This window comes from Alosa sapidissima, chromosome 4 (assembly GCF_018492685.1).
Source record: "Alosa sapidissima isolate fAloSap1 chromosome 4, fAloSap1.pri, whole genome shotgun sequence".
NCBI classification, from domain to species: Eukaryota; Metazoa; Chordata; class Actinopteri; order Clupeiformes; family Clupeidae; genus Alosa; species Alosa sapidissima.
The window spans coordinates 34,053,414-34,076,471 of record NC_055960.1 but is presented as its reverse complement, the minus strand read 5'-3'; the positions used below and the strand labels follow the sequence as shown (position 1 = coordinate 34,076,471).

Genomic DNA, 23,058 nt, shown 5'->3' with positions numbered 1-23,058 from the left:
CATTCACCCGCCCCAAATATTTTCTGGTATTTGGCGGGAGGTGTGGCTGTCCACTTCCTCATCCCTACTCCATCCCGGGCGAGGTTGCCAGATCTGACTTATTCCCTTTTTTGTTTTACATTAAGTTTGGCTTTAGGTAGGAACAAAAACATTTTACTTTCCTAGTCATCTAGGCACAATGGCTGCACCATTCACATTTTTAAGTGTATGTTAAATATTTTAATCTCTATATTCAGAGATAGTTTTCATTGTATGGATACAGTCTACTGTGTCTGTGCCCCCTCCATTATATTCAAATACCCCATTAACAACATACTCTTTTCTGATCAAATGACTATTAACTCTATCTATCTATCTATCTATCTATCTATCTATAATATATATATATATATATATATCTTTCTGTCTATCTATTTAAACATATACAGTAGCCTATTATGCAGTAGCCTACATAGGCTTTAATGATGGCTTTGTTCAAATCGCACATGAACTGACTGTTGGTCATTATTAACAGCAAACTGCACGTCCCTGCATTGGGGAGTTTCCATGCATATTTGAGGCTCAGTCATCTAATCTGCTTTTAAAGTTCTCCTGCAGCCTCTATTGATGCACTTGTCAGGACATGCTTTACATTTTCATCTGCTTCATCAACAATACATAGTTGGTACATTGGAATCAGGATCACAGTGTTGAATCTTGACACTGTGTGTGTCCTCTGTGTGCTGTAGCAGCCTGTGTCTGCTGCTTTATAATGATTCTGTATAATGCAAATCACATGGGTTGGTCACATGGGGTATCATGACTTTCATCAGAGTGTGTCTCTTGATAACAACAGTCATTTTGTGAGAGGAAATCATGAGAACCAGTTTTGGGGAAGGCTGTCTTTATGAAAATGAATCAGTGACATGAACACATAGGTTAATATATAAACCTGTGTTGAGCAACATGGTTTAATTTTACATACTGACTCCTCACATCTGGCAACCTTGATGGAAACACGTCAACTCATCCCATCAGTTTGCAACCAAGGAAAGGGGCGGCGATTATTTTCCCCCCCTCGTTTTTCTTTAGGTAGCTACTCCCCTTCCTTCTCTCAACATTCAATTCTTCCTAACATGGCTGCTATTTCAGCCTGGTTTTGGAACGAAAGGTTTTGGCTTCCACATAATGTGACTTGGGCGGATTTGGCGGATCCAGCGCCAGGAGTGGAGTATCCCAAAGCCGGACATTTGCTCTCTGCTCTGCCCCTGGCCCTGGGAATCTTCGCTGTCAGGATACTTTTCGAGAGGTAACTTTGTCTATTCAGTGGCTGCGAGTGTCATCCCACGCTAAGCTAGCTAACGTTAGCTAGGTTGAGTGTTTAGACATCAAAGGCATTTCAAAATTGCCATTACACTACACATGGGCATGCTACCATCGAGGAGATTTTATAAATGTGCTAACTATTTCAACATGAACTAGGTGTCTCTGAACTCTGACTGATTGGTTAGTTTAAAATCACACCAGTTTGTTTTTGTATTTTCAGCAGTATCTTAGTTTACGTTTATTCAGCTAGTTCGGAGTAAGTAGCTAACGTTAACAGTTATTTGTGAACGTCCATTGTGACCCTTCCTACATCAAAGAAACATTGTCAAGGAAGTTAACCTAAGCTGACTGAACACTTTATGACCAGTTTTTCTGTCCCGTAAAGGGCATCTTTGTTTTACGAAGCCCCTGGCATTCTCCCCATCACCTCATTGTCATAAACCGTCTTCTGAAAGGCTTAGCATGCTGTGCAGTCATTCCTAGCACGCTTCCCTCTTCTTGGCTGTCACCTGACTGACAACTAAGTTAAACATGTGATAACTATGTTGTGTTGCTCAACCAGTGTCACTGTTTTCTTCCTACTTTAAGTAAGATACCTTTTGAATGAAACACATCATTGTAAAATCGTTGTCTTGTGATTCCGCACGCCACCGTTGTTGGCCGTTTTCTGTGCTAGGGATCTCTCGTGCTCGACAGACATTCTAAATGATTTCCCATTCCACATTTTCTCACTGGGGCCACCACAAACTAGACCTGTTGATTACGGGACTATTGATGAAGGCTGGGACTAAAAGCAGCCTCCTTGATTTTGACATGGGTTGATGTTGCTAACATAGATTGAATATAGTAGCTTAAGCCACAACTGTCCAACCGTTGTGTGAAAGGTTACTGTCCAACCGTTGTGTGAAATGTTACTGTCCGTTCATATCATCTTTTTGTTTTGGTTTAAGGGTATGCTTGCTATTTACAGTGACTAAGGGAAGGATAACACTGTTTCACTCCACTTCACCTTACATTTTACAATGTCACCATAGACATTTTAGTGTTAATTTAAAGCATATGTTTTACAGCGTTCAATAGTGCATTTCTCCTGGACAAGGATACATAATGTTGATCAGGTCCCGTATAATCCACAGTTATGATAGGCCGACTGTGTTTTGATGCAGTGTGTGTGCGGTCTCCTCTGTTCCTTTGAAGGGAAACTACCTTTGGTTTATTTGCATTTGGTTTGGTCAAAGTTTTAGACTACAAAGAGCCTGTATCTGGTGCAACCGGTCCTTGGCACATAGGTTTAAATGGGTCCTTTTGTGTTACATATAGACCTGCAGAGTGATGGAAGAAAGTTTCGAGAAAGACCGGCTTCTCCACCTCTCACACCCATGCACTTATCTGTCATGCCTTCATAAAACAAGCAGACAGTAGGATCGGTATGGTGAGAAGTTTTATGTAATCATTCTAAAAGGGACTCCTTATTTGAATGAAAAATCCATCCCTACATCTGATTACTTTTTTTTATTTATTTTTTAACAATGCTGTCCGGCAGTCACAGCACTGGCTCCTAAGGCTCTCTGGTTCCAGCAGCATGGACTCAAACAACATAGGCGCGGCACCTTTATTTGGAGACCTGTGGTGTTTGTCTCACACACACACACACAGAGTTTTTCTGCCATTGTCATTCATATATTTATCAGCCTCAGACCCCACAGCTAATGTTGCCACCTCACCCCTGTCTCAGGAGCGCTCTCTCTGTCTCTCTCTCTCTCTCTCTCTCTCTCTCTCTCTCTCTCTCTCTCTCTCTCTCTCTCTCTCTGTGCGTGTGTGTTTTGTGTACACTGCTGTCTAGGAACCCTGCTTTATCGTCAGCAGCAACAGCAGTGTGAGTGTAGCGGGTGGCGGACAACATGCCGTACCTGCAGAAACCTGCAGAGGCATCAACCCATTGAGCACGCTCTACCGTGTCATCATTATCGCCACTATCATCAGGAGAGCAGGACCACGCCCATTGGACCATGTGTCAACAGGCCCACGGGTACAGAATAGTTAATAGTTCAGATCATGCCTCGCAGCAATGGTTATCACGTGGGGGTGGGGTGGGGGGGGGGTCTATCACTCAGTGTATTTATCACTCAGGCACCGATGTGTTTGGAAGGGGGAAGTCAGATCAGTAAATGCTTTGAGACACTGGTGCTATATAAATTAATGAAGATGAAATAAAACCAAGAGAGACAATAGTGCTCCTCTGGTGTTGCCATGCTTGCATTGAGGATCGTGATGCTGGAATCTGCAGTGATGGCTGCATTCTTGGACGATGAGAGAATTCAGGCTCTTGGTGGAAAGAAGTGCTGGCTTTTGTTGTTTTTCAGCTCTATATTGTGTCTATGTTGGTGTGAAACTAAATATTGTGTCTGTGTGTGTGTTGGCCTAAAATCTGAGTGGTGTGAGAATGCTTTTGTGGTGTTCCTGTGTGGCCGCTGATATGATGAAACCACTGGACCCTGATCATGCGGAGCTCTGCGCACAACTTCAGCTCTGAAACATTTAAAACAACATCAGGCAACAATTTTATTTAAGGAAAACCAGCTTACTTTTTGTACTGTCTTCAAATTCATTTTGATGGTAGGCTATGTAATGTGAAGGAGCCTAAAACACGTTGTTCACACTAGCCATCCAGACAAACCACCAATTAGTTCTGAAGACCAGGATGGAACACCTTGGTATAGTCAATCAATATATTATCTGAAGATAGATAGCATGTAAGCATCATTTTATTAGTGTTGACTTTTACGGGCTTTTCCTAAATCACGTAAGAAACGTCGACGCAGCGGTATAGTAGCAGATGCAGAGGCAAGTGTTATTTAAATAAACTCCTTAAAACTCCTGGTGCACTTACAAACTTTCTAATGCCTTGTTATTGGACTAAAGGTCATAGTTGTACCACTGTAGAAGTTTCGTACCATTCAGGGCATTATTAGTGGGGTAATTTACGAGATAAAAGTTGGTTCCATTATGACTGTAGAACATCATTAGTTTCTGACAGCGCTACTCGACCAGGGTTCGACCGAGGGGAAAAAAGGTTCTGGGAGGGTGTTTGGCTCGGGGTCATGGTGCAAAGGACCCTAGGGTGAAATTACTCCGAACCATCGCTTTAACTTCCCATCGAAAGTTTTCAGTAAGTTTCCGGAAAATTACCGGAAATTTTCCGCCCCTTTGCAACCCTAATTACCGTAGAACTCAGAACTCTTAACAAATGCCTTGCCTATGCACATAGTGATATGGAATACCCTTATCCTCACCCTTACCCTTAGACATTTGGAGGTGAAAGTTGGAACAAGTTGCTGTTAGTCAGAATGACCAGGCTGTAAAAAGTCCTCTAACTTCCACATGGTTCCCTATAAGAGGCTGTGACTCAGACTCCAGGCCCAGTGCGTGTGAATCATTGAATACTTTGGACATCTGCACTATATCTTCATAGTCAACTTGTTAGCAAGGTAGACCTGGAAATGTTGAGTACCCCAAACTTTTATCTCAAACATGTTAAGTATGGGTCCCCAACATTTAGGAACTGCCACATGCTAACTTTTATATGTTTGACAATTAGCACAATTAGAATAGATTGATTCAATTTCAATTCAAATAAATTTTACTTATAGAGCGCCAAAACATTACACGTCTCATGGCGCTTTACAGAGTGTTAAAACATTCAGAGAGAGAGCCCATTAGTAACAGGGGAGAGGAAAAACTCCCTATAATATAAGAAGAAACCTCGAGCAGATCCACGACTCAAGAGCCTGACCCATCTGCCTAGGGTCAGTTACAGGGCAGTAAGGTCTCTATACATGATAAATGACAATAGAATATGGTGTTTAAAGCCACACACAAGAATGGCTCGTTGATTGGCTCGTTGATTGCCTCGTTGATTGCCTCTGTTGACAATATTTCTAATCAATTGCTAAAAAAAAGGTTAAAAATAAAATGACCTGCAAATTCACTAAAACTCAACTGAGATCAAAAACTGAACTGAACAAACTGAAAGACTGAACAAAAATAATAAACTAATGTAAAAACTATGGCCCCGGCTGTGGCGCGACTGGCTGGGGCAAATGCACTGTACGCTGGCGACCCGGGTTCGATTCCAGATCCCACCCCCACTCTCTCTCCCACTCACTTCCTGTCATTCTCCACTGTCCTGTCTGATTAAAGGCATAAAAAGACAAAAAAATATACTAAAAAAAACTATAAAAACTTGTGTGTGTGCGTGCATCCTCCGTGAGCTCGTCCTGGTCCAGGTTTAGGCTTATTGGTCTGCGGTAGACCTGTGCTGTGTCCGGTGCTCACAGTAAAAGTTATTCCTGTGGCTCACTGCTCTTCCCCATTTGAGCAATGCAGCTAAAGTATGGCTGAAGTAGATCAGCTGAAATAAAAAGGAGAAGGTTAACCCTTAAAGGAGTACCGTCATATCGGCAAATAGAAATTTGGCGTGGGCACAATGAATACCCCCCCCCCCCATGACAAACACACACACACACACACACACCATTTACACAACGCAACAACAACAAAAGCGCTCAATTTCACCTACAAATGCCTTACTTTTCACCTCAAAACCCTTATTTAATAGCAAACATGACCTATTACATAGAACTGTTAATCATAGAACTGATTTTAATATTTACAGATATCTAGGCTATATTTAACATTTATTTTCTATGTGGCCTGTTATGAAATCATGTATTGAACAATTTAAGCACATTTCAGCTTTAAGAAACTCAAATAGTCTACATGCATGCTTAGCATTTTGTGATCATTAAGGCTACTTGACAAACTCTCTTAGTCAGCTGATTTTAATATTTACAGATATCTAGGCGATATTTGTAACATTTATTTTATATTTGGCCTGTTATGAAATCATGTATTGAACAATTTAAACACACTGTGAAACCTGAAGCCCAAAGTTGGAGACATGCATTTAGACATTGCTGCAAATGTAAAACCGGATTACTCTGGAATGGCTACCTGTACAGGGGAATGCTTTACACCTTTGTATTCGGTAAGGTCTGCTGTTTCTTCTGATATATGGTTTGTCATGTGTTCGGGAAAAATTCGTGAAGTATTCCACCAAGATGAATGGGTAGGGAGATGGGCGCAGAATGTAACATGAATAAATTAAAGTTACTTTTCTCGCGAACCGTTTACCACAACAACTTGCGGCAAAGAATGGGTGAATTTGGATGCACTTTCTTTCTTGCCGTGCGCTGTCACATTTTCCACTGCGTAAAAGACAGGCTAAATTAATTTGCGTTGTAAATGCTAAGCTTAATTTGACAGGCCATAGGCTAAATACAAATGGCTAGTGCAAAGCAGAATATAGAAAGAAAGGGGCACCAAGGGTGGCCTGTGAACCTCCGATTTTCAAAGGGACATCACGGCCAACGCAAGGGACAACGATGGCCGCCGTAAAATTCCCACCCTGCTTATAACACAGTTAAGGAATGACCAATGTTAACAAACTAACTGGCTAGATCACCTTAGAAAGCTAACATGCACATTAGCTAAAAAACAAACCTTATTCAAAACAAGAATAATACTAACACTACAGTTAAAGGTCTTTATTTAAACCAGCAACAAGAATCTATATTACATAGTAGCCTATAACCTTTATGGAAATATAGCTAAGCCCTCTCTACTGAAGTATGAAACAGCAAGTGATGCACACAGTGTGGAATGGTAGGGGAACGCTGCTGCTCTGGTATTTATACTATCCAACCAGCAAATCAGCACCCTCGAAATTCAGACGGGACGAATTAGAAAAGTGTGATTGGCAGATTCATTAGCTGTCAATTAAAATTGACCAATTAGGTGGGGCAGAAGAAATATTTGGGGGGGCATTGCCCCTCCCAGCCCTATTCTAGATCCGGCCATGGTGAATACACACACACACACAAGGTAAATTTTCTCTCGCTGTTGAGTAGCCTGATGGTACGCACAGTGCGTATGGGCGTACACCTGCAGGCGCGCCTGTACACATGCACACAGGCTGCAGCTCTGCCTTGTCTCCTGTTCCTCTCCACTTTGCCTTTGACCACACCAGGTGAAATATAAGTGCACCCGAGGGGATAAACACTCGCTCCCTCATCACACCTGCGGGAGAAACTAGGGCTGCACGATTATGGCCAAAATGATAATCACGATTATTTTGATCAATATTGAGATCACGATTATTAATTCATTTTAGTGACAAAAATATTTTTTCCCTTAAACATATTGGACTTGCTATCTGGCTCACCCAAATTCTTCCCCTCACATTTACTCCTCAAAATTACTGCAAATATAGATCGAGTGCGACTTCCAAACTTCCAGCTTGCTACTTTGTTAATATTTGGGGAAACGTTAACGGCAACGCAGTAATTACAACAAAGTATTAAGAAATACTGTTAATTTGATGCTTTTTAATTCATTTATAAATGGTGCACTGTCACTTTAAGACCCTTTGCCAGATCCACTCAAATAGCCTATGGCTAATGCTGTGCCCGCTCAGTTTGTAAATGGTCAGTAATGGGAACTGTTGCCATTGCGCTCTCTCTCGTGCACGCTCAAATGCGTTCCCAATTAAATGGAGTAGATCTGCTGCAATGGAGATAATATGTATCTCGATGTAACAAGCTGTTTTGACATTGACATTGTAAACGTTCTTTAGGAAGAGTGTAAAGCAGTTTGCAGTAGCCTGAAGTTAACCACAACGTCGTCTATCGTTGGAAAAAAATAGCCTAATTATATGCTTGGCAGGCCGGATTAAAGTGTGGCGGGCCGTTATCTATGATGAACTAATAAATGCTCGGCGGGCCGGATTAAAGTGTGTGGTGGGCCGCAGTTTGGACACCCCTGGTTTAGTCATTCGTTGATATGTAAAACACTGACGTGTAGGCTACAATTTCATTATTGTTCACTCGTTTTGAGTAGGCTGTGTCTTGAAACGCATATGCATTGTAGGTTGCACATGTAGCTTATAAAATACATGAATATAACGGATCCCGTCGTTAGCTCAACTCTTATTATAGGCTATATCGGAGGAAGCAAGGACAACAACAAGGAAACAAGGACTAAAAGTGATAAAAAGGCATGTGTGGTTTCATGGATGCATGCAGGCACATTGTTTTGTAGTGGTGTTCTATGGGTTGTCAGGTTGGTTCAATGGGTAGAGCACGCATTTTTAATATTGCTCAATCACGCAAATTTGATTGTGGGAAGCCAAAATCGTGATCGTGATTAAAATTCGATTAATTGTGCAGCCCTAGGAGAAACACACACTTCCCTGGCAGCCCTCGTTAACCTGGATTGCTTCCAGAACGTTCCATACATCATCTCGTCAGCCTTGAGGTGACACTGGCACACGCATACGCATTATTTAGCACGTAGCAAAGGCATGCTGCCCTGTTAGCTGCCGAGCCGGAACTAGCTGTTTGACTTGAACTTCAGGAAAGTGGGCCCACAGCGACTGACTTCATCACAGACCAGGGCGGCCTTAACTGGAGCCAAGAACACTAAAAAGAGAGGATTAGAGTACAGACATAAAGGGGAGAATTAGATTCATGGTGACATACAGATTGGGACCAGAATGTTTAATAATGCATTCCGTTTTTGTTGGAGCTGCAGTTGTGCTTTTCAGTCTGCAGGTGTTGTAATTCACTGCCATATTAATCCACGGCAGAGACGGCCTTCTCATGAGCCGTAGGTACTGGTGCTTTTAACCACCTGAATCAAGACTGGACTTCCTGATTATGTAATCAGTCATTCCATTTGTTAGTTTGCTGTTGTTGGTGTTATTGTTTATGAATGCATAATTGTAATTGAAACAGATCAGAGGGTATATGGCTCATTATTCTCAGCAGGCATGCAGTCAGGCATGCTAATGTTTTTAAACCTCCCTCTGCTTCTAATGAGCGGGAGAGAATGGATCCTCTGCTTATTTAATCATTCAGTAGGCCTATGTCTATTGTTGTGGTGTTCTGGTTTATGACCGAATGTAGCTTAATAAGTATCATTGTGAGTGGAACGTGCAGGGAGGGCATGTTTGGGTGAATGGCTGGGTAGGCGTGCGGCCTGGCATGCGTGCTGGCGTTTCTAAGCCTCTCTCTATGAGGGAGACTGGGCAGAGAGATAGTGGGCTGGGTGAGTGGCTGGTCAGGCAAGCACATTGGTATTTTTAAACTATGTCTCTCAGAGTGAGGGAAAAACTGGACCCTCTGCAAGTAGAACGCACGCTGGCGTTTTTAACCTGCAGGCTCTAATGAGTGAGGGCCAGGACCCTGGGATTGTTTAACTCTACTTCCAGCCTATGCCAAATTCCACAGCTTTCCACCCCACCTCACATGCCCCGGGCCTGGGTGACTGTTTAACCACATCCAGCTCCAGGGTTTTACACACACACACACACACACAAACATTTGGCTGTTGTCACACACAGTAAGGAACAAATCTGTGATGTGTGTTGTTTTTTTTTTTTGTTTTGTTTTTTTTAATCCTTCCAACATGTTTGGAAGAGGATTGTGTATTTGTGAGTTAGAGGTGGATTGAGTGTGTGTGAGAGAGAGAGAGAGAGAGAGAAAGAGAATGAGTAAGTGAATGAGTGAGGTACAGATGGATGGCTGGAGCCTACTCCTGTAGTTTGTGTCCTCATTGATGCACCATCGTGATTCAGGAATAAATGCGGTTAAGTTTCATACAAACACGTTTCCTTTGTCACCTGGTTTGGTTTAATTACACAGGTTTGTCTTCCTACATTTCACTCATTGTGTATGCTTCACCCATTCTTCTCTTTTTTACTAGGGCCTCACACAGACACACAGACAGACACACACACACACACACACACACAAGGCCCACTCTCTGCTAAACACCTGCTCAGCAAATTGCTTTATGTGTTGACTTTTCCCCCCACCTGACCACACCAGACCAGTAGGAGGTGGCGCAGACTGTGGCACATTTGCAGAAGTGCATTCTAATGTCAAACTCCAATCCTTCCTATATGAGTTTTTTGTGTGTGTGTTGATATTAACCAATTCTTCTCTCCTTGTGTGTGTGTGTGTGTGTTGATATTAACCAATTCTTCTCTCCTTGTGTGTGTGTGTGTGTGTGTGTGTGTGTGTGTATCAGGTTCATAGCAGGCCCATGTGCGGCAGCGCTGCATATCCAGGTGGAGAAGAGTCGGAGGGCCACGCCCAATGCTGTCCTGGAGAAAGTGTTTACATCCATCACAAAGGTACAGAACAGAACAGCAGCCACCGCCCTCTGGCCCACCAGCTCTGGCCCAAGACCTGTGATTGTCACCCAGAATGTGGCTATACCTCTCTCTCTCTCTCTCTCTCTCTCTCTCTCTCTCTCTCTCTCTCTCTCTCTCTCTCTCTCTCTCTCTCTCTCTCTCTCTCTCTCTCTCTCTCTCTCTCTCTCTTCCTCTTCCCCCCCCCCCCCCCCTTTGGTGGCCTTGTTTCTCCTAAACTCACCCACCAGGGACAGCAGACCTGCTCACGCCAAACACGGATTTGAATGGATTAATAAACACGTGTTACACACACAATGTGGAGAATTGCCTTTGAGGAGTGAGTGTGTTGCAGTTTTGAAGTGCAGATCTGTGAAGTGAAGTGTAGTTTCCATGACCATACCCTCAGTGCAGAACATAGCTAGCATAGTGTGTAGCGAATTGTTGACCGGTCATGCTATGCTATCTCCTTCAGTATAATGTTATTGTTTCATAGGCTTGCTGTCTAATGCATAGCCAGCAAAAATAAGTAGATTCATCTAACATGCTCACTGGAAAGATCTACACCATAAATGTTTTGCACACACCCTTCCAATAAGTCACACCTGATTACTTACCTGCACTATGGTATAACATGCATGCATAATTAAAGAGCATGTGGACATGCAAAGTGTGGCTGTTGAATAATGGAACTAATGCTGGTAGTTCAGTTGTAATGAAGAGACCGGTATAACTTGTGTATAAACTGTTGATAACAGTCTGATTGTTTAAGCACCTAAATGTTCTGTGTCCACTTATAGAGTCCAGACTCGCGGCACCTGGATGGACTGTCCAAGCAACTGGACTGGGAGGTTCGGAAGGTCCAGCGATGGTTCCGGCAGCGTAGGAACCAGGACAAACCCAGCACACACACCAAGTTTTGTGAGAGCATGTAAGCTGCATCGCACACACTCACACACACACACACACACACACACACAGTTGGGTTCAGTCATACACATACACACTCTATAGTAGGACTCGTTCATGGGTCTGGAATGACCTTGTACTGTATGTCCCAGCGGCTGCTGCCACAGGAGATGGCAGAGATAAGTGTGTGTGTGTGTGTGTGTGTGTGTGTGTGTGTCTCATAAAGATTGACTGTGTGATAATTCACTGAGATGAAAGTGCAAATAGTGATTTAGAAGTTCAACAGCAAAGGACCACTGAGTGTGTGTGTGTGTGTGTGTGTGCACATATACACGCATGCGTTTTTGTGTTTTCACCTGTGCATTTGTGTGTGTGTGTGTGTATCAGAGTGTGCAATGTAATCACTGTCTGCTTCTGACCTCTTCTCTTGTTCTTGCCTGTGATTTGGTGTGTAGGTGGAGGTTCGTCTTTTATCTGTGCATATTTACTTATGGGATGAGTGTTATATGGCAGGTGAGCAACAGCCTTTCTGGTTGATGGGTAGGGTGTGGACACAACATTTATCCTGTTCAAACCATGTTAAACTGTGTGTGTGTGTGTGTGTGTGTTTGCTATTATAGTCTTCTTGGATATGGAACACTCGACAATGCTGGATGAACTACCCCTATCAGGTGAGCCTAATTTTAAGATCATCCAAAGTCCCCTTGTAAAGCGTAATAATGCTGTCGCACCACAGCAGTCATTGCTCTGATTGGAGAGACCGGCCGCGTGGTGTCCTACTACACCACGTGAAAACCACGCCCTCCATTCAACATTCAGTCGCTCTCAATTGTCTTTTTATTGTGTGAAAGTGCTTCCTTGTCCTTTTTTACATCTACATGTAACCAAAAGAAATGCCTAAAGGCTGATGTGTGACACATGATTCACTACTAGCAATTCATAGGAGTCAAAAAAAAGGGGCCGAACAGAATCTTTAATTCCGCCGTTAAGGAGATTTAGCACAGCCTATCTGGCACGCTAGCAGATTTGCAGTTAAACTTGGGGCCGGCAGTGCTAGCTTGCACATCTATTCAGCTGGATTGGTGCAGGTTCATCTTAAGCCATCATAAACCAGCCAATTCAAGCAGGGTCATCCAGCCATCCTAGAGAGTTTAATGAAGGGCATTTTATTCCAACTTTGAATGTGGTTTGCAAGAGACTGTTTTGGCTGTGTTAGCTAGCTTGCACTGCCACCAAATAGAAACCCTTCATGAGCATTGGTGTTAGTTAAGGGCTAATGGCATTTGCATGGGCCAAAGCCAAGCCATGTAAGGTGATATTTATTTTATTCAAAGTGTATCCAGAAATTTGCACTGTGGATTTGGGCATCAAACCCAAGCTGACCAATCACCAGGCAGCGACACTACCGCAGCACACCCATAAGGGCTGATTCAGACTGCCTGCGTGGTGTGAACGTGGCGTGTCTGTTGCGTGTCTGTTGCGTGGCGGCTTTGTGGCATTTTCTGTCTTTGATACACCAGAAACGTGTCTGACACTGCGCTTTAGCGGTCTCTCTGCCTCTTAAATCATTGCCTATTAAAACGCCTACATTACACTTGCGTGTCACGTGAAAAAATAGGCGTCGGTCCCATTTCTCGAGTCACGCCTGAGACGTGCGTGTCACACAGGCAGTGTGCAAGCTCTAACCTGTTAACATGGGAGCCGAAATGACACACTCACTCCACGCACCCGGTCTGAATCAGCCCTGAGAGTAGAAAGAGAGGATGAACATAAAGAGCCAATGGAGCAGCTCCCAACATCCCAACTGAGCTTGCGTCATGTAGCCTTGCGATGGCAGGTTAAGCCCTGCTCGGGATTTAAAGCATCGGGGAGACGAACCACAGAAAACATCTCCCTGGAGAAAAGCCTTTAGTGCATTCTCAGGTTTCAATGCAGTCATCTATGATGCAACTTCTGGCTAAATGGATCCTTTTGCTCCAACGTATGATAAAACCTCTACATGTATCCACTGATGATTGAAATCACCTGGGTTATTTCCATTTTAACCGCACACCTTCGTGAGTCAAATCAATATTTTCACCCCATCACCTAAGCCCCAGTAAGTGATAGGAAGGTTTCTAGAACGTTCCACTCTAATCTATGATGCAGTCTCCAAAGCACCAGGTTTGGTTCATTCCTGGTAAAGTGTCTGTGGTCTAATGCCCCATGGTGAAATCTGAACTGGCATGATTCAGACGGGCTGTGCCAACCTCCCAGGTGCCACCTCCGCTAGGAAGTGGACGTAACCCACAGCTTCTGGCCACACTATCTGTCTGCTGTTCAGAGGTGTAATCTAGCTGTGGTACTCTGTAAATAATGCATGTAGGCAAGTGGTATAGTGCTCGCAAATAGCATTGCTTTATTTTACCCAGAGCTGGGTTGTTCCATTTAGTCTGCTTGAAAGATCTTAACATTGAAATCTAACAGCTGACATGTTGACATGATATATTTAATAGCCTATTATCTTTACTCTTCAAAGTAGGCTTAAACTATTACCTGAATAGCTTGCCTTACTACACTTTTTTTTGTATTTCCTCTTTATATCTTGTAGATGAATGTTTATATTTCTTCCTAGTTGAACTTGTCTAACAGCAACCTAGGGTTTATTTTTAGATGATGGCGAGTGTAGACCGTCGTTGGGGTTGTTAATGATATTGCCCTCTGGAGGCCAAAGCCGAAGGGATATTGTCTTATCCCAGCTTCTGGTTCCAGTGTTTATCCTCCAATGGATGTGTGATGCCATCTTGGAAACCGCTACAACCTAGAATTCTACAACGTCCAGGCAACCCCTAAAATACAACATAGATGAACTGGAGATTCGTGTTCAGCACACAAAGGCTTTTTTTCCTGTTCAGGGTTGAATATTCTTACTAACAGTACTGGCCTGTAGCTGCTATGGCTAGAACCTAAACTTTAAGAGGGCATATGTTTGTGAGGGGCAGTATGAAACTCTGCCCATTTGGTTTCTCTGAGCTCCTTATCAGTCATTCATTATCCATGCTTCACCTGCTTTAACTTGGGATCATGGTCAAACTCGGAAGCAGTGGTTTTTAAACATAAGCACCACTACTGAGCACTACTGAGAGTGAAATGGGATTTATTTTTTCTCTGCAGGCTGAGTTCCTCTGCTGAGCTTTGCTGGCTAAATATGTTAACAATGGAGCCCCACCAGGTCTAGACATAATCCCTCTTAGGCAGACTCCAGACTGGTGTGTATGCCACCATACAGCAGCACTGAGGGAGGGCTAGCTGGTCAGACCAGATCCAGCAGTGATCTTCACTTCCTGTACATACCCTTTCCCAAAAGTACCGAAAATGGGCTCTCTGTCGACATGGAACATGTGTTCTCTTGACCTTGTCTAGATTATGCATGCACAAGTAGATGTTAGGTCAAAGATATAAAATGTCAATAGATATTCACTGGAGAGGATGGCTGAGGGAAGCCATCGCAGGACAGCAGAGTTGGAACATCTGAGGCCCTCTCATAAGTACATGCAGTATTTTATATATATATATATATATATAAAAAAAATCTACTTTCACTGCACATGTAACTGTAACAGATGTCCTGTGGGCATGGATTTATAATGAAATGGGTAAATATGAAACTGTGTGAGTGTGTGTGTGTGTGTGTGTGTTTCACGTATTCCTCATTATTGCTGTTGGTTGTAACGGTAACCCCTGCCCTCCTGCGTTGTTTGTCCTGCAGGTGCTCACTTCTGAAATGTATCGCTACTATGTGATCGAGCTGGCCTTCTACTGGTCCCTCATGTTCTCCCAATTCACTGACATCCAGAGGAAGGTGAGCAAGAGTGTGTGGTTGTGTGTATGTATGTGTGTGTGTGTGTGTATAAGAAATGCAGTTATATTATGTTAAGCAGAAGATGGGACTACAAATCTTCTTGGTGTTGCTTTTGTAGTCCCATCTGCTGGTTAGCCCTATTAATTTGATTTGATTTGATTACTCATTATTATGTAATGACTTCAGTTTTTCCATTGTATAACCAACCGAGCATGGGGAGGAAATGGCAGGAACTGTATTCAGTGGATGCAGTTTTGTTGTTGTCTGTTGTTTCCGAAATGGTGGGGTGAGGCACAGTAGATCGAGAGAGACAAAAGGAACACTTGTGTGCCACAGCATTGCACACACACACACACCACAACACACACACACACACACACACCACAACACACACACACACACACACACACACACACACACACACACACAGAGTGGTTTTGGGGGATGGGTGAAATACTTCAGTGAACTTCTCTGCCCTTTGGCTAAAACACCTCTGTCTGTGTGTGTGTGTGTGTGTGTGTGCGCACTTAAATAGTATTTACATGCCTCTACGAAAGGCTCAGGTCACTGAATTAGCCACAAGCCCTTGTCTGTGATTGTCATGTGGTACAGGAACATTAGCGCTAATAGAATAATTGGGGGTCTTTACGAGGGAAAGGGGAGTGCACTGTTCATTATAATTGTGTGTGTGTGTGTGTGGGGGGGGGAGGCTTATGAATAAAAAACATTTTCAGATACATTTGTATTGCTCTGTCACTTTAGTTGGTACAGCGAGTCGTTCAGAGGCTTCCTGTGTCTGGCCTAAAGGCTTCAGGCTTCAGGCTCTTTGATTCGGGTTTTCTCCTAATAGAATTACTCCACGCCAAGAGCAGTGCTTGTGTAGAGTGAGGCTTAATGCTGCCCTGAATGTTTGCTTCCTTGCCTACTGATATTATGGAAAACGGTCTGTTCCATTTGATATGGTGTGTGTGTATGTGTATGTGTGTGTGTGTGTGTGTGTGTGTGTGAGGAGAGAGAGAGAGAGAGCGAGAGAGAGAGAGATTTCTTGTAAGTACAGTGCCTGTGTTTATGTGAGTGGATGTGTTTGTATCTGAGAGAGAGAGAGAGAGAGAGAGAGGCAGAGGCAGAATGAGACAAAGAGAAGAAAGAGTGAGAGGAGAGCAGAGAGGAGTGTTGGTGGCAGCTGCTGGTGGCATATGCTTGTATATTTATCAGTCGCTGGCCACAATAGACACTACACTGGTGTTTCGGCCCAGTCTTCCCTAGTCTCAGCCCAATCAGGGCTCTGGCTTTAGCCAGTTAGCCAGGATGACGCGTATAAGGTGGGTGAGCTTTAGCCTGCTTGGTAACATCAGCTACCAGCTTTGGTGTCAAGACGTCTGTGTCCCATATGCTGGTTTCAGTCACACACAAGTGCGTTTGCAGTGCTACCGGTTCACCGTGCCAGAATTTACATCCTTCAGAACTGATTTGATTTATTGGTTGGGTACCACTCGACTTACACTGAAATGAATATGTGTGAGACATGTTCAAGTGAATTTAGCTGAATGGGCTTGGGCCACTGGTGTGAGTGAATTTACCAGGATTGAACCCTGGTTGAGGGACTGGTATGAAATAGGTCTGTGTGTGTGTGTGTGTGTGTGTGCTGGTCTGGGTGTGTGTGTATGCAGGTCTGACTGTATTGACCTGTGTGTGTGTGTGTGTGTGTGTGTGTGTGTGTGTGTGTGTGTGTGTGTGCGCACTGGTCTAAGTATATTGACGTGTGTGTGTGCTGATCTGAGTATTTTGACCTGTGTGTGTTGGTCTGAGTGTATTGACCTGTGTGTGTTGGTCTGAGTGTATTGACCTGTGTGTGTGTGTGTTGGTCTGAGTGTATTGACCTGTGTGTGTATGTTGGGCTCGCCTGCAGGACTTCCTCATCATGTTTGTGCACCACCTGGCCACCATCTCCCTCATCAGCTTCTCCTACGTCACCAACATGGTGCGGGTAGGCAGCCTGACCATGGCGATACACGACTCCTCCGACTTCCTGTTAGAGGTGAGCGTACACACACACACACACACACACACACACACACACACACACACACACACACACACACACACACACACACCTGGGGTTGGCTGGGACTAGGGCCTCTGACTTCCTGCTGTCGGTGAGAACACACTGTATAAGCTCACACATGTGCACACACATACAGTGGGGGAAATAAGTATTGAACGCATCAACATTGTTTTCAGTAAGTATATTTCCATTGAGGCTATTCACATGAAATGTTCACCAGACATTAGTATTTAAGCTGCAGTTGGCAAGATTTTTTTGATCATATTCACTGAAACCGACACTATGCTCCGACAGAACAACATAAATCAGCCGGTTTTAGAAAAAAACCCGCACTTCTACCTCCACCTAGAGCCTGTTATTTTTTTTGCAAAAATCCACAGCTCCCAGTTCTTCTGGTCCAATCAGAGCAGGGCTGTGTGAGATCTGACTGTCAATCACAGTCTAGTGCAGTCTGGTGCGCACTGACGAGCACAAACTCAATGAGAGGGTGCTCGGTGGTAGTGGGGGAGGGGCATGAGAGTTGTAAACATGCAAAATTTTGGCCAAGTCCCCTCAATCTGTCAGACTTGCCAACTGCAGCTTTAACTTAGGAAATCCATACATGTAAAGAAATCCAAACATTAAAGTCCATAAATAATATTATGTGTAATAAAGTGGAATGACACAGGAAAACACGCCAACTGAAACTTCTTAAAACAACACCGAAGAGTTTTTTTGTACCTTAAAATAATGTTTCCAAAATCTTTTCAGTGGTTCATCAACTCATAACAGGGTGAACGGCACTTTCTGCATTCGCTTTGCGGCCCTCTATCGGCTATAACCGCACTATGTAAGTTTGCCAGATCGGGTAGCGGATCTGTAGTTCGATGGAATGAGACATAAGAAACTACAAATTTTACTTGCTTCTGATGTCACAATACACCATACTTTTTATAAAATCATGCAACATACTATACCTTGCCTTTGGACATCGTTATTTGCAAAGCCAGTGCTGGATAAACAAATACCGTGTGTGCGACAGAGGAAAAATGCTTTGGTGTTGCTTTAAATACTTTGTGGAAAAGCCTTTGTCTATAATGACCGCTTCAAGACATTTTCCTGTACGAAGAAACTGTGTTTAGGTCCGATTTTGGTCCATTCTTCTAAAGAGACTTTAAATCTTGAAGATTCCAGAGTGGGGGGTTCTTTCTCCAACACCAATTGAGGATTTCCGTTGCTGTATGCTTTGGATCGTTGTCCTGCTGGAAGGACAATGTGCGGTTATGTTGTTCAGATATATGGCTCGACCACTTACACATCCGCAGAACATGCAGACTTACACAGGTCTGAAAGCAGCTTGTGATGCGTCCACCTCTATAGGAACAGAACTTACCCCATGTAAACAGACAGCACACATTTTTCAGTTGGAATAGTTTAATCCATGTAAACCCACCTAATGCTGGTATATTATTTGTAGGGTGATGCACAGTGCCATTTCTCCTCCAAACATGGTGTGTAGTATGACTGCCAAAAAGTTCAGTTTTGCTCTCGTCTGACCAGACTACATTCTCTCAGTATTTCATAGGCTTGTCCAAGTGTTTTGTAGCAAACTTTAAACAAGCCTCTACAAGCTTTGTGTTTTCCTTTAGTGATGCTACACTAATGATGCCTTCCGGGGTGAGTGTGCATTAGAGGCCATGGTGGTGGAGTGCATTGCCTATGTTTTTCTCTGTAACGATTGTACCTTCTACCTCTAAGTCTTCTAAGTCTTTCTTGAGCTTTCTCTGAGTGGTCCTGCGGGGGGGGGGGTGCTGTCTTGGACGCTGTAACAATGCAAACTTCTCAATTAGACAATTAAAGGATTATCTTATCTTATGGTTCCAGACTATCTCCCTGAAATAAGGTCTAGGTAGCCTTTCCTAACCTTGATGTACGGCGTGTTCAATACTTTTTTCCTGTGTCATCCCACTGTATTACACAACTTTACTTGGACTTTGATGTTTGGATTTCTTTATATGTGTGGATTTCCTGAGTTAATACTAATGGCTGGTGAAAAGTTCATGTGAATAGTCTCATTGGAAATATACTTAGTGGAATTTTTTTTTAACAAATGTTGCTATGTTCAATACTTCATATACTACATTCAATCAAATAATTATACTCCATTGGGATCACTCAAGATGAGCAGCTACTCATGTTTGCCTGAGATGCTGTTGTTAAGAGGCAAGATGTGATTATGACCTGTTTTAGAGATGTGGTCTTTATCTGTGTGTGTGAATTGTGTGTGTGTGACAGGCTGCCAAACTGGCCAACTATGCCAAATATCAGCGGATTTGCGACTTCCTGTTTGTGGTGTTTGCAATATGCTTTTTCGGAACAAGACTCGTCATCTACCCACTCTGGTTAGTATATTTGTAGGGGATGTCTGTGTCTGGGAATACATGCGTGTCTACATCTGTGGTTTCTCTGTGTGCCTGTGTGTGTCCCTGTGCGTCTGTGTGTGTGTGTTTAGAATCCTGGAGATGAATGAGTGAGACTGACTGTCAGCTAATGCTGTAACCTGAGTGCCTATATTCAGTGTCGGGGAGCTGCTGAAGAGATGATGCTGTTACAGGCGCATGAAATCCATACTGTGTGTGTGTGTGTGTGTGTGTGTGTGTGTGTAGTGTGTTTTTTTTTTTAACCAGATAGATTACAATGACATGAGTTCACTATGCACCTCCGCACATAGGAAACATGTGTGGAGTTTTACTAGACACAGATATGGCTTAATAGCCCAAGAAATGCAGCACAGACCCCCAAATATCCTCATTGTGTCGCACACAATCATACAAACACTCCCTTAGACTTAATTTTGGGGCATTATAGGCAATGCTGCATTGTCATGTGGCTGAGATGTTCTACGTTACTGCATGTGGTTAAGTTGAGAGTATGAAGGCAAAGCAAGTTTCATGTATAAAACACAATTTACACACTCTGGTTGTACTTTAAAAATTAGAAGGAATAATAGTTATTAATCTGAATTAAAACTGAACTGAATTTAAATACATCAGTTTGAAAAAACACAAGGAAAGCGTGTGACTTAACACTGTTCTGAATGTTTGACTCCTTGTTAACTAATATCATGTTCCATTAAATATGTGTGAATGTGTGAGTGCATAACTGACATGGTTTGCTCTTCCTGCTCGTGTGTAGGAGCATTAAGTCGACGGTGTTTGAGAGCTGGGAGATCATCGGGCCGTACCCGTCCTGGTGGCTCTTCTGCTCCCTGCTGATGGTGCTGCAGGTGCTGCATGTCATCTGGTCGTACCTGATCGCCCGCATCGCCCTCAAAGCCATCATGCGTGGCAAGGTGGGTGTGCCTGTGTCCGCTCACCTTTTGTTGGAGATGCCACCAGTTTCGGTTCCTGTGTCGTGTGTAATAGATACATGCTTTACTGCCACACAACAATGCTGGTGGTGATTGATTGTTACAGAGAGAGGGAGCTCAATCTAGTGCAGGAGAAAAAAAAAATAATTTTTTTCCAGATCAATATTGTAGTGTTCAGGAGTCTGGAATTGTGAAATACTGTTTTCCAGAAAGTATAGACATTTTGAAAAAGTATAGAAATCTCCTTAAGTCTGAAAGTTTGGGTCATCGTGATACCCTTTGTAAGCCCCCAGTTTATGAGGGAGGGATTCAGACCAGTGTGTTGGGTTTCTGTGTAAAGGTCTGAGGGTTTGAGCCACAGCATAACTTTAGACAATGGATTCATGACATTTTAGTTGAGGCTAACTCACATTTTAAGCAATGTGTGCTCAGTTTTCACATATTGGGGATATAAGGATGTTAAACTGCATTTGCGATAATCCTTAGACTGCTAGTATCTGTAGGCTGTGCTGTGCCCACTCGAGTCCCTACCAACCCAGTTATTCTCTACCATAATTTTCCCTCTTTTCTCTCTCTGTCTCTTTTTTTCTCTCCTTTCAACAGAAAGGCCTCATGCCTGCCCTTTCCTCCTTGGTGGACAGAAGATCCTGTCTCTGTCTGTCCCCCCTCTCTCTCTGCCGTCCTCTGTTCCTGTCTGTCCGCAGCCTCCGTGCTCACTGGACCTGTGCAACTGTCACTCACACTTCCCTTCCTCGCTCTCCCCTTTTTCTCTGACCTCTCATCTCAACTGCAAGCAATTCTGAATTCTCAAGGCACTTTGGATGAGACATAGATGCCTGTAGAAGTGTGAGATGCATAGAGACCAGATTGGACCATTCAAACCATAGCAAAACCAGTTACGTATCATAAAGCTGAAGTTGAATTAATTTCCACTCTGTGCGTGTGTAAGCCATTTTAGCAGCGTTCACTTGCTTCCATTACACAGATAATAATAGTACATATTTATAATCTCTAATGCCAGTCCCTAAGCAAGTCATGGGACCCACTGACCTGTTACATAATTCTTGACCGATTGCGCTCTTGTGTCTCTGACTCCCCCTTGTGGCCATGTGGGTGTAGTGTGGTTTGTTATTCAGCTCTTTCTGCCAGGAAATGTGATTACCAGGTTGTTGCATCACAGTTATTCTGTTCTATTATGGAATGCTGGTTAGAATGCATACTTGTTCAATGAGAATGTGAAGATGCCTCAGAGGATGCTTAACAAATCGTGCGTCATTTTAAGAGGTGTCAGTAAGTCATAGAAGACACGCATTATGTTTTTCTTATGTTAGTGGCTCAAGCTTCTCAACCAAAGTGTTTTCCCTCACTCTGCTGACTTGGTGACCTTCTCCCGTCAGGTTGCGAAGGACGTGCGCAGCGACATCGAGAGCAGCTCTGATGATGAGACGAGCTCCGCCCGACGCAACACCTCATCGCCTAAGAGCGAGAACGGCACCAATGGCCACTTGACCGGCACTAAAGCTTGGGCCCAAAACCACAACAGCTAGTGACCGTGATGACTATCACCACCACCAGGGGTGGACAGGGCTTCCCCTCTCCTCATGAATTCTGCCTGCTCAGTGACTACTCCTCCCTGACTCGTGCCCATCCCTCCCTCCCCTCCTCTCTTCCTGACCAACTGTCCTGCTGTGGACTCCCGCACCTGTGTCTGACCACTCTCTTCTCCTCTACTCACAGACTGGCGCTGAAGGACCGCTAACACAGGCATGGGTATATGGACATTAAAGAGATGTATGTGTGTATACTTTGTGCATACCAAAAAAAAGAAAACACAGAACTAGGGAGGGATGAAGGTTGAATGAAAAGGAGATGAAAAGAGATTAAAACCAGATTTTTCGCGTTCTGACGTTACAGGCGTAAACTGTGTTCTACTTCTCACTGCTTCTATGCCTTCACGTTTTACTGAAGGTCAGGAGAAATACAATATCTACTTCCAGTTTTACTGTTTGGCTGTACTTGACTTGTTTTTTTTTTTGTTTTTTTTTAAATATGAATATTTCATGGTTCTATTTCTGTTAGAGTTTCTCTGGTCTATTCTGCTTTTGTTTTACTGAATTTTTATGTAGAGATAAAATACGTTTATTAAAATGACATTGATTACCTGCACAGTGTGAAACAAAAGTATTCATGTTTGTCAGTTAGTTTACTTGGGCTCATCCTTCCTGCTTAGGGGAGATCCACACCCAAAATCCACAGTGGTTCTAGAAAATGTGACTTACATAAATATGACCTAAAATACAATAAGCGCTCATCAAAATGTATGAGTGCTATTAAAG

The 23,058-nt window shown here is 43.3% G+C and overlaps 1 protein-coding gene across 2 annotated transcripts; it reads left to right on the top strand.

The window, feature by feature from the left end:
* The first annotated feature begins 1,018 nt into the window (after window positions 1-1,018).
* Window positions 1,019-22,888, top strand: cers5 (ceramide synthase 5). 2 transcript variants are annotated; one of them, XM_042089536.1, is made up of 10 exons: window positions 1,019-1,288; window positions 10,456-10,561; window positions 11,359-11,489; window positions 11,923-11,980; window positions 12,088-12,138; window positions 15,216-15,308; window positions 17,218-17,346; window positions 19,648-19,754; window positions 20,548-20,704; window positions 21,326-22,109. In XM_042089536.1, exons 1-10 carry the CDS (start codon window positions 1,116-1,118, stop codon window positions 21,494-21,496), a joined length of 1,176 nt encoding a protein of 391 aa, XP_041945470.1. In that variant the 5' UTR covers window positions 1,019-1,115; the 3' UTR covers window positions 21,497-22,109. The 2 variants fall into 2 exon arrangements, with proteins under 2 accessions (XP_041945470.1, XP_041945471.1); XM_042089537.1 differs by lacking the exon at window positions 21,326-22,109 and adding an exon at window positions 22,120-22,888 and having other exon boundaries at window positions 1,024-1,288.
* The last annotated feature ends 170 nt before the right edge of the window (window positions 22,889-23,058 follow it).